Source organism: Phyllostomus hastatus, unplaced genomic scaffold (genome assembly GCF_019186645.2).
Source record: "Phyllostomus hastatus isolate PE091 unplaced genomic scaffold, TTU_PhHast_1.1 phas_contig_196, whole genome shotgun sequence".
Classification (NCBI taxonomy): Eukaryota; Metazoa; Chordata; class Mammalia; order Chiroptera; family Phyllostomidae; genus Phyllostomus; species Phyllostomus hastatus.
The window spans coordinates 236681-247336 of record NW_025333709.1 but is presented as its reverse complement, the minus strand read 5'-3'; the positions used below and the strand labels follow the sequence as shown (position 1 = coordinate 247336).

At 71.8% G+C, this 10656-nt stretch overlaps 1 protein-coding gene across 3 annotated transcripts in view; it reads left to right on the top strand.

Moving 5' to 3' along the window:
* The first annotated feature begins 1 nt into the window (after position 1).
* The window catches only part of GAK (cyclin G associated kinase), a 31359-nt gene continuing 20704 nt past the window's right edge, over positions 2–10656 (top strand). For all 3 annotated transcript variants that reach the window (XM_045834171.1, XM_045834170.1, XM_045834169.1), the window contains exons 1-7: positions 2–286; positions 4790–4851; positions 5447–5506; positions 6249–6363; positions 7652–7794; positions 9228–9353; positions 10195–10284. In XM_045834171.1, the coding sequence (XP_045690127.1) occupies positions 142–286; positions 4790–4851; positions 5447–5506; positions 6249–6363; positions 7652–7794; positions 9228–9353; positions 10195–10284 (741 nt within the window). In that variant the 5' untranslated portion in view covers positions 2–141. The remainder of the gene's footprint in view (positions 287–4789; positions 4852–5446; positions 5507–6248; positions 6364–7651; positions 7795–9227; positions 9354–10194; positions 10285–10656) is intronic.

Here is a 10656-nt window from a genome sequence, read left to right as displayed (position 1 = left end):
CGGAAGCGGAGCGCCGGCGTCTCCCCGGGCCTGCGTCACGGCGTCGGGGCGGAAGCTGGTGCGGCTCGGGGCCGGCGGTTGCTGAGAGGACCCCGACGCCCGGGACCCGCGCCCCCGGGGCGCTCGCCGCGGGCCGCCGCCATGTCGCTGCTGCAGTCGGCGCTCGACTTCCTGGCGGGCCCGGGCTCCCTGGGCGGCGCGGCCGGCCGCGACCACACCGACTTCGTGGGGCAGACGGTGGAGCTGGGCGACCTGCGGCTGCGGGTGCGGCGGGTCCTGGCCGAGGGTGAGGCGCGGGCCGGGCGCCGAGGGTCGGCGCGGGCGGGCGGCGGGGCCGGGCCGGGCCGGGCTCGGGCACTTCCTGGTGGGGCGTGGGGGCCGGCCGGGGTGGCTGACGTGCGGGGCCGGAGGGGCGGGCGGGCGGGCCCAGGGGCCTCCGAGGAGGCGGAAGTCCGCAGGGGAGCCCCGCGGCCCGGGGGGTGCTAGGACCTGGCCCTTGCCGTCCCGTGTGGGGCTGCGGCGGGGCGCGGACGGCGCTGGCCTCGTGGACGGGGCGCCGAGCGTGGGTGGTCGGGCACCTTGTCGAGAGCAGTCCCAGCCCGGGTCGCCCGGGATGGGCGGACCGTCTGGCGCCGGCTCCCTCCTCTGACCCGGTCCGACGGGTCAGCCCTGGTGGGCACCGTCCCTGCGGGCTGGACCTGGCTTCCGGGCTGTCCTGTCCCTGCCGCACACGGAAGTGGCCACCACGCTGGTGCAGGGCCCTTGCCGGCCCTGGGTTCGCCTGGCGCTCTGTTCCCATGCCCACGGGGCAGGTCAGACCTTGCCAGTCCTCACGCTCGCAGGCGGCCCCGGGACTGGCGCCGAGACAGCTGTCGCCTTTGTTCCCGGCGCTGGTTCGAGGGGGCAGTCGCCCAGTGGCTAGGACCAAACCTGCCTACGGCAGTTTTCAGGGCGGCAGGCCTGACCTGGCGCCCTGGCCACCCCTGCTGCCAGCCTGAGGTGGGAGCCCAGCTGACCTGGCCTGTCTGCTGTCCTCGTTTCTCGAGGCCCCAGGGGGCGACCCGGCTGCAGCAGCGACCCTGTGTCGTGGTCAGGAGCAAGCAGACTTGGGTGTGACGTGTCAGGAAAACCACAGGCTCTTCTCTGTTCCGACGGGGCCGGGGGCCCGTGCTCCGTGCCGACAGCCCGGACCGCGGCGGTCGGTCACGTCTGTCTGAGTAGTGGGGGTTCCCCAGGTCATGGGGCTTATTCTGAAAACGCCAGGCCACCGTCGGTTCTCAGAAACTCGGGGTGGACGGTAGGAGGCTCCTGCCCTCACATAAGACACCCGCCCCGATGACAGAAGGGCAGCGCAGAGCGGGGGCACCCTCAGGTGGGGCAGACCGAGCCTGACACCCACCTGAGACAGGAGTGTGGCCACGACCACAGCACTTGCGGGCTCTGGCCACTGGGCAGGCGCGGCCCCCGGAGCCTCACGAGGACTGTGATGTGGATGGGGCTGAGTTCCGGCTTCGTCAAGGCTGCCAGCCCCTGGGGGCCGGACTCGGGGCTGGGGGCCCACGAGGGGCCACCTCGCCCAGGCTCCTCGGTGTCTGGCAGAGTGTGCTGCTCTGCAGTGCAGGCCACCCGTCCAGCGTGTGTCCCGGTGGCAGTGGGCCTGCTCCTGGGGCGGCTCACGGCGGGAGTTGCCGGGCCGGCAGGGAGCTGTGCACAGGCTGCCACTCTGTTTCACTCAGCGCCTCGCTTGACCTTGGGTAGTAACCAGCACCTGCCACCCTGCAGCTTCTCTCTGTGGGCACATGGGTGCCCGGAGTGGGGCACCGTGGCGTGGGGGTCACTGTGGCGTGGAGGTCACTGTGGCAGGATGTTGTTGTGGGGGTCGCTGTGGCAGTTGCTCTCTGTCCTCGCTTTGGGCTTGGCCACTCCTGTTCGTGGACGCCCACCATTTGCATGGGCACGTGTCCCTGTCACACAGGTAGTGACCACGTGTACGTGGAACGTGAGTTACGGAACGTGAGTCCTGCTCAGTGGAAGCATCTGTTTCCTAGAGACAGTGCTGACGGGCCCCACACATTCAGGTCCCCGAGTGCTCATGTGCTGCTGACCCTCACACCCCCAGCGTGGGACCCCCGTGCCTCCTGTGTCTGCGACCCACGAGGAGGCCCCGCCAGACCCCCGTCCGCCCGCCCCCTCCTTTGACGGCTGAAGAGTGGTGTCTGCCTGTCGTGCGTGCCTCCTGGAGCTCCGCACGCCCAGCCTGAGCACACCTTCCTGCCTGAAGCGGTGGAAGTTAAGGGACCGACGCAGAGGAAAAGGCGCAGAGTGCAGGTTCCCTGCCGGCCGCATGCACCCGGAACCCAGCTCTCCTGCCCCAGGCAGCCCCCCGCCCCGCCCCCCGTGGTACCCCGGCAGCCCTCTGCGGCCCTGGGGCGCTGAAGGTCTCGTCCCTTGTTGCTGCCCTTTGGCGGTCCGCTCGGCTGTGGGGGAACATGGGGCCTTCCCACGGGGCTGCCACCCTCAGGAGCGAAGCCGCAAGGAGCGCTTTCCCGGCAGCGCTCTGGGGCTGCACCCGCGAGGGGCTGCTGGCCGCGGTCGCCGAGCGGGGAGCAGCCAGGCCCTTCCACTGCGCGCCTGCCCACCCTCGCTCCCGCCCCCGCTTCCCCTCCCCACGCGCGCCGCCCGCGGTCCTTCCTGTGGGTGGGTGTGCGGTGGTGTCCACCTGTGGTTGGATCCACGCTTCCTGGGTGAAGCCACGGGGAGGGGCGTGGCCTGCCTGTCAGCCTGGCTTGGGTTCTGGTGCGCAAAACGTCCGTCCGACTCGTCCTTCCCCTTCTCGCTGACGGGAGCGGCGGGTCTCTCCTTACTGGACACGGGTCCCCTTTCACATCACACACACGTGTGCAAGGCGGGGGGCGGGGCGAGGGTGCGGCCGGGCAGCCGCGGAGGCCCGAGCTGCCCCTGGTCCCAAGGACACAAGCTCAGTGGCGTCTGGGCAGTCCTCGGCCGACCTGTCGCGCCCCGAGGGCTCTCGGGCGGGAGTGTCGCTGGTTTTATCGGAACTGTTGATTTTGAGGCAGGTGTGGGTCTGTGTGCAGCTGCAGGAAACGACACAGGGGTCCCGGGACCCATCTCCCCCGTGGTGGCATCTTGAAAACTGGAGCGAGCGTCTCATCCGGGGTCTGGAGGCTGACACAGGCGTGACACGGAGCGTCCTGGGCTCCCAGATGCCCCGTGTGCGTCCTCTGGCCGAGCCGCCGGCCTGCCTCTGTGGCCCTGGCTCTGTCCCCCGAGGGGCGCTCTGCGGGTGGGCCCGCACCCATGGGTGTGGGGTTGGCAGCCTCCTCTCCCGCGGAGCCGCGAGGCCAGGACGTGCCGCGGTCGGCCTCTGGTGCCGGGCCGGACCGGCCCGGGCTGCTGGTGTTGGTCCCGTGGCCGTGCCGTGCCGTCCTCGGCAGGACCTGCCAGAAGCGCCGTGCGGGTGTGCTCCCGGGGGCTCGCACGCACGTCAGGGAGCGGTTTGGGTCCACAGTGGTGCTGTCACCGTTTCCTCGGAAACGGCTCGGGAGCTGCCTGCGTTCCCCTCCCCTGTCTCCGGAGAGGTTTTGTGCTGGCCGTCTGCTTCCTCCCTCAGACGCTGGTAGGATTTACCGGTGAGGTGGTCGCTGTTTCCCCTTCACGGATCTCCCTTTATTTCCATCCACCTGCTTTCCTTGTGGGTTTATGAGTTTCAACCTCTTAGCGGCTTCGCAGAGCTAAAACCAACCCCCACACTGCCCGTGTGCATGTAACCCCCCGCCCCCGCCCGAGGGGCACGCACACCGGGCCCCTGGACCCCCACTCAGAGCGTCTGTCCCCCCTGCAGTGGCCGTGCGGGTCCCTGCCCCCTGGCGCCCCCCACAGGCGGCCTGTGGCTCTGCTCCGGCCCCTGCTTCCCAGCGTCTGTCTCCCGTCTCTCCTCCTGGCGTCCTCGGTTCCGAGCCGCCGCGCTGCTGCCTGTCAGCGGTCGGTCCCCCGGCTTCCCCTGAGGTGCGCCCCATTTGGGGCGGGTGGCTCACGCAGTCGCCTCTCTGGACACGTGGTGGCCCCCGTGCGGGCGAGCACAGCGAAGCGTGTGGGCGCGGGCGAGCACGTCTCCGTGCAGAGGTGCGCACGCCCAGCCACGCAGCGACGGGCTGTGGAGCCGGCGTGCGAGTCAGTTCTCCAGAAACCGCCAGGCCGTCCTCCACGGCGGGCTCAGCGCCTCCCGGCGCCCCGCGCTCGCCACGGTCAGCTCTCGGACACGCAGACGGCCTGACCGGATGTCCGGCAGCGCCGCAGTTGGCCCTGCGTCCCCTCCTGGGCAGTGGCGGTGAGCGTGTGTCTGCTGAGGTGCCTCTCCTCGGGACTTCCCGGCCAGAAGCCCTTCGTCGGCACGGCGACGGGCAGAGTGCAGGCGGGGCCTCGTCCCCCCGCCCCTGGCAGTGCACAACCTTTGCCTGGACAGGCCGCCTCCCACTCCCTCCGCGAGCGGGCCGCGCTCCGGCCTGGTGTGCGACGCTCTCCGCCTTGCCAGTCCGCTCGAGTCCGTCTGCGCTGGGAGACCTGCCTCGTTTTCCCTCGTTGGTCTCCGTTCCCGTGTTCACTCCTCCCTGCCTCTGGAGCGGGGTCATTAAAAGAAAGCAGCGTCGTGTGAATTTCTGCAGAAAGCAGAGGGCTGTCCCCAAGCCCAGTCTGCGTCTCCCGTCGTGGAGGTGCCCTAGTGCTCGGCCGGGCCGCGCGCTGAACCGCTGTCTGTTCTCCTGGCTTCCAGGTGGGTTTGCGTTTGTGTACGAGGCTCAGGATCTGGGAAGTGGCAGAGAGTATGCGCTGAAGGTAAGAGGGCGCCGCGCTCTGTGTGCGTCTCTGGGTGGCCGCGTGGCAGCGGGCGGGCTGCGTCCCGGGGCCGGCGCCTGTCCTGTGCCCTCTGGTGGGGAGGAGCCGACGGTGCCCCTGGACTCAGCCGCGGCGGCCGGCTGTGGGGCCTGGGGGCCAGCGTGGCCTCTAGTGCCAGAAGTGCCCAGCAAGGCCGCCCAGCAGGAGCGCCACGGCCACTGGGTGACCTGTGTGAGCCCGGCGTCCTGGGCAGGGTCTCGCGGGACCGCGGGCGGGCCGACCGCTGGGTTCTGTCGGGAGAGGCGGGGCCCAGCCCACGCTGCGGAGGGCAGCGGCGACCGGGGAGCGGGGCTGGGCCCTGCCTGCCCCCGGGCCAGGGCTAGGACTCTCGCCTCTGCCCACGTCTCCTTTCCTTCCACCGCCTTGGTCTACCCCGCCAAGTGGACGAGCGGGCTCCTGGGCGCAGTCCTTGGGGGTCTGGGCCCCTGGGAGCTCCCACGCAGGCCGGGGGCCCCGGGCAGTTGCGCGGCTCTGCGGGCGCAGACTGGGAGGCCGCAGGCACTAACCTCGTGTGCGTCCCTCCCCTCCCCCCCAGCGACTGCTGTCCAGCGAGGAAGACCGGAGCAGGGCCATCATCCAGGAGGTGTGCTTCATGGTATCCTTTTCCCGCCGTGCGCCGCGCCCTCTGGGTGCATGGGGACCGGCTTTGCCCCTTCACCCACCTGCGGGCTGTTTCTGGGAGGGGCTGTGTCCTTGTCCTCTCTCCCGGGGCAGCGGCAAGCGCTGCCGGGGCCTGGGCTGCAGCTGTGGTCCTGCCTAGGAAGCCTCCCAGCCCGGGGCCGGCAGCACCAGCGGTGCACGGCGGGCCTTCCTTGCGTGCTCCCCTGCAGCTGGAGCGGCCCCTGAGGAGGGGTCCGGCCTTTTGCTGCCAGCACCTGCTCTTTTTCCTCTTGAAGCTCTGTCCACAGTGAGCCCAAAGGCCGCGGGCCCCGAGGGTGCCTGCTCCTGAGGTCCGGGTGGACACCTTCAGTGCCCGCAGGCCGGCACCCGCGCCCGCTGCTGCTGTCCTGCCCGACCTGGGGTCGGGCATGTCGGCCCGGGTGGCAGTGGCACTGGTGGTGGCCCCGCCCAGGCGGTGCTCTGCGTCCCCACAGCCCCGCCCCTGTGCCCGCCCCGTGTTTCTGCTCGGATGCACAGGGGCCCGAGGTCCTCCCGTCCACTGCTGTGTCTTCAGTGCCCAGGGGGCGCGGGTGCAGGGCGGGGCCAGACCAGTGTGCGGCGGGCGCGTGGCAGATAGCGCACTCGCTGGCCCCTCGCGCCCGCTCTGCCCCCCACCCCCTGGAGCCTGGGTGGGAGCATGCAGACCTCCACACTCTCCTTTAACGAGACGCCTGCAGAAAAAGCTCTCCGGCCACCCCAACATCGTCCAGTTCTGCTCCGCGGCGTCCATAGGGAAGGAGGAGTCGGACACGGGGCAGGCCGAGTTCCTGCTGCTCACGGAGCTCTGCAGAGGTAATGTGCCCCCGCGGCGGGGCGGGCGGCCTCGTCCGTGTGGGGCCGTGTTCTGGGGGGACGGCGCCGCGGTCATGGGGGCGGAGGGCCACGGGAGTGGCTGCGGGGGGCCAGGAGAGGCCCGGCCTGCATCCGCCCTGCCCTGCGGAGGCAGCAGCGGGGCGCAGGCCTGCCCGCCGGAGCCAGGGCTCAGCGGGTCGGGGGCGCAGGGCGTGCTCGCAGGGGGTGCCGCTGCGTGGGGCAGGGACAGTGCGCCCTGGGGGGAGGGGGCACCGAGGCAGATTCTCCGAGGGGGGCACAAGACCCGGTCCCTGCGCCCTGGAGAGGGGCTGTCCCGGAGGAGGGGTTGGGGCGGTGGGGAGCCATGTGGGTGTCTGGGCCCCGCCCCCAAGCGCTCTCGGGGTCGGCAGGGAGCTGCCGGTGCCGGCTCAGGTCTGCACGTGGCCGCAGTTACCCCGTGCCCCTGTGACTGCGGATTTCAGTCTCGAGGGTCCGTGGACAGTGTGGTGCAGGTGTGAGCCACAGCGGGCTTCCGGGTCTGTGCCCGGCCTCTCCTGGCTCCCCTGGGCTCCCGCGGGCTCCCCGGGGCTCCCCGGGGCTGGCGTGCAAATCCGGACCCCCAGTCACTTCGCCCCCGGAATGCACTCCTCGTCTCCCACACGGGTGTCGGTGCAGGGAGCTGCCGTAGGTGCTGCACGGGACCCAGGGTCCCCGTGGCTGGGCTAGCGGGGGCCTGCCGGCCATTGGGGTGGCCGTGCCTGCTGCCCACCCCCAGCCCACGCGCCTCCGAGTCCTCAGCCATGAGTGTTGGGCTGTCTCGTGTGTTCTGCTCAGTGTGTCGCAGGTCCCCACTGACGCTGGGCTGCGGAAGCCCGTGGGCTCCCCAGCAGCCGAGTGACCCACCTCACAAGTGAGGGGGTGGGTGGTGCCGGTGGGGCCACGGCCTTGCCCTCAAGGGGCAGATGGGCTGCTCAGACCTTGTCCGGGAGCTGCATGTAAGGCCAGGGCAGAACGCCTGGGGTGCCTGCTGGGTGGGCGTGGGGGGCGGCCTGGCACAGGGCGTGGGGGCCGGTTCTGTGGAGGGAGGGCCACAGGGTGGTGCTGGGTGCCTGCCCGTAGGCCCCGCCCCCGAGGGGGGCCCTCAGCTCCTTCCTGCCTGCAGAGCTGTTTCTGAAAGACCCCTCTTCGCAATGACCAGTGGAGGCCAGTGGGCACTGGCCCTGCGGGGTCCCCTGCCCTGGGAGCGGCCAGCGTGGGGCCCGCGGTGGTGAGAGCCCGTCCCTTGCAGGGCAGCTGGTGGAGTTCCTGAAGAAGAGCGAGAGCCGAGGGCCGCTGTCCTGCGACGCCGTGCTGAAGATCTTCTACCAGACCTGCCGCGCCGTGCAGCACATGCACCGGCAGAAGCCGCCCATCATCCACAGGGACCTCAAGGTGCCCACCCGCCCCACCCCGCCCACCAGTTAGCACGCCGCGGCTCCCGCCAGCCAGGCTCCACCGGGAAGTCAGGGGCACCGTGTGGGAGCCTCTTGACGGCGTGTGGGTCTTCCAGAAGCTTCTCCTCTGAAGCAGTGAGAGAGCCCTCCCTGCCCGTCGTCTGACGCTGCGGATGCCGTGGGGGCCTCGCACCCGGGGCCCTGCCCCTGGGCCTGGGGCTTCCTCCAGGGTCCCCGAGTGCCCCTCACCTGGCCCTCCCGCCTGTCCCTGCAGCCCTGGGGCGCAGCTCCTGTCCCCCCGCCGGGTGGGCGCACCCTCCACGAGGCCCCGCGCCGCCTGCGCCGTGGCTGCTCCCACACCTGCCCCTCCCGCGCGCTGGCTCCCCTGCCCTGGCTGCCGCGTGGGGCCCCGGGCCACACCCTCTGCGTCGGCTCCCGCTCAGCGCTGTGGTTTCAGGGCGCGTCTGGCGCGTGGCCTGTGGTCAGCAGAGTGGGTGCCCTGGGCTCCCTGCTGCCCGGGCTGCTGGGGGCAGGCGTCCTCTGTATTCTGGGTGGCCACACCCCTGCCTGGGGGCGGCTGCCTGTGTCCCCGTGTGGGCGCTCCCGCCAGCGTCGCTCGGGGTCCCCGGGCCGCGGTCCGCGCCCCTGCCGGCCGCAGGCTGTGTGGTTTCAGTGGCGATTTCCTTCTGCGAGTCGAAGTGGCCGTTCTCTCGTGTGTCGGCGCTCGGACCTCCCCGCTGGGGAGGCACTGTGACGCTGCCGCCTGCGCTTCTGCCGAGGTGCCGCTTCTGTCTCCTCCCAGAAGCCTCGGGGGGGGGGCGCCCACTCGCAGCGGTCACTTGCAGCGGTCACTCGCAGCGGTCAGCGCGCTGTGTGCGGGCGGGCGCTGGCCGCCGGTCCCGCCGGCTCCTGCCCTGAGCCTGTTGTCCACGGGGCTCGTGCCGCCGCCGGGCACCCGGTCCCAGTCCGGCGCCCCTCGCTCCCCAGGGCCACAGGCAGGCTCGCGTCCGCCTGGGGGCCGGGCGGCTCCCCGTGGCCCTGTGTCTGCGGGCACAGCCGTCCTCGGCCGCGGGCCTCGCGTGACTGGGGCCGATTTGTGCCCTTGCTGGTGGGGGCGCGGGTGCTGATTGTGTTGCACTTTGAACGCTCGTCTCGGTGGGCCGCCTCCCGGCGGGTTTCTCCCCGGCTCCCCGGCGTGTGCGGTGCTTTTCCACGGCACGACGCCGGCCTCTGCGTCCCCTGCCTGCTCTGGGGGCCGCCGCAGTGCGCCCTCGTCTCTGATGTGTGGCTGGTTGTGCCTGGGTTTTCCCGAACGGCCCCCCTCTAAAGGGGCACGTGTGGGTTTTGATTGGAGAGGGCACTGCATTTTCCCCCCGGGTGGCTGGCTGGCTGCCCCCACATTCCCAAGGACTGTCTTCTGGAACTCTCCAGGTGGAAAACTTGTTGCTGAGCAACCAGGGGACCATCAAGCTGTGTGACTTCGGCAGCGCCACGACCGTGTCCCACGTCCCCGACTACAGCTGGAGCGCCCAGCGGCGGGCGCTGGTGGAGGAGGAGGTGAGGCGCAGGGGCGGCCTGAGTGTGCCCCCCGGTGGTGTGGGGGGGCGCTGCGCCGGGCTGAGGGTCAGAGCCGCGCGCCGGCTGCACGACGTGCCGGCTGGCCCGGCAGGTCGCTCCCAGGACCCTGTGCAGGGGCCCCTCCGCCTCACCCGGCCGTCGGACGCCCCCCCCCCCCGCCCCCCGCCGGTGCTCTGGGCCAGTCTGCCTGAGGGCAGCGTGCGGGCCGGTCCTGGAAGCGCCTGGTCGAGGCCCCAGGGGTTGCCTGTCCACTTGCCTGGCCTGCCCCACCACCCCCTGAAGGGCATCTTCCCGTGCAGAACCGTGGGTCGCCCATGCGTGTCTGCCGGGGTCTCGACGCCGTGCCCACGCGTCCCTGGCCCCCGGCCGGCGTGCGTGTTAGTCACGTGGGGGTGTGCTGCCCCTCCCCTGGCTGTGCTCCAGCCCCCGGGCGCCGGGGCCCCAGGTCTTTCACGGGAAAACCCGACTCGGCTGTGAGCTCGGTTTAGCCCGCTCCCGTTACGGGGGTCCTCGGGCCGCAGGAGCTCATGCGGAGGCTGCTCTGAGAACAGCCCTCCCTTCCCCGCAGGCAGGGGGCCCACCTCACAGAGCCGGCTGTGGGCCACTCTGGGGGGGGCGCCTGTCAGCTAGGCCGTCTGTCCGCCCCCCCTCCCACAGCTGACCTCCCGCGGTGTGTGCTGCCGCGTGGCCCCCTGGGTAGGCACCGGGGCCGCTCTGGAGACAGGCAGCCGTGGGGGTAGCGAGAGCCCTGGGGGGAGCCGGGCCGCCTGCAGGAGAGCCGTCCCCGCGGCCTCCCCGTGACAGGCGTGTCCCCCCCCAGGTCACGAGGAACACGACGCCCATGTACCGGACGCCGGAGGTCGTGGACCTGTACTCGAACTTCCCGATCGGCGAGAAGCAGGACATCTGGGTGAGGCCCCGGGGCCGGGGCTGCGGGCGGGCAGGCGGGCAGCTCGGGCTCCAGGAGCCACGTTCCTTCCCGTGGCCCCCTCCCGCTCCCTCCCGTTCGCGGGGTCGGCCCGGGCAGCAGTGGGTGGGGTGGAGGCCCGCAGGCCCAGCCCGTCAGGCCTGCGCCCGTGCTGGCGTGCTGTGGACGGGCGGTGCGGGGCCTCGGCGCGGGCAGGGCAGCCGGGGCGAGGGGCCTGCGGGGGGGCCCCAAGCGACTGGCCTCGGCCATCCCAGCTGGAGGGCGCACACACACAGGCGTGTGCGAGTGTGGGCGTGCGCACCGGAGGCCCTGGTGTCCGTGTGCTGAGAGTCCTCTGCGGGATGAGACGCGGGT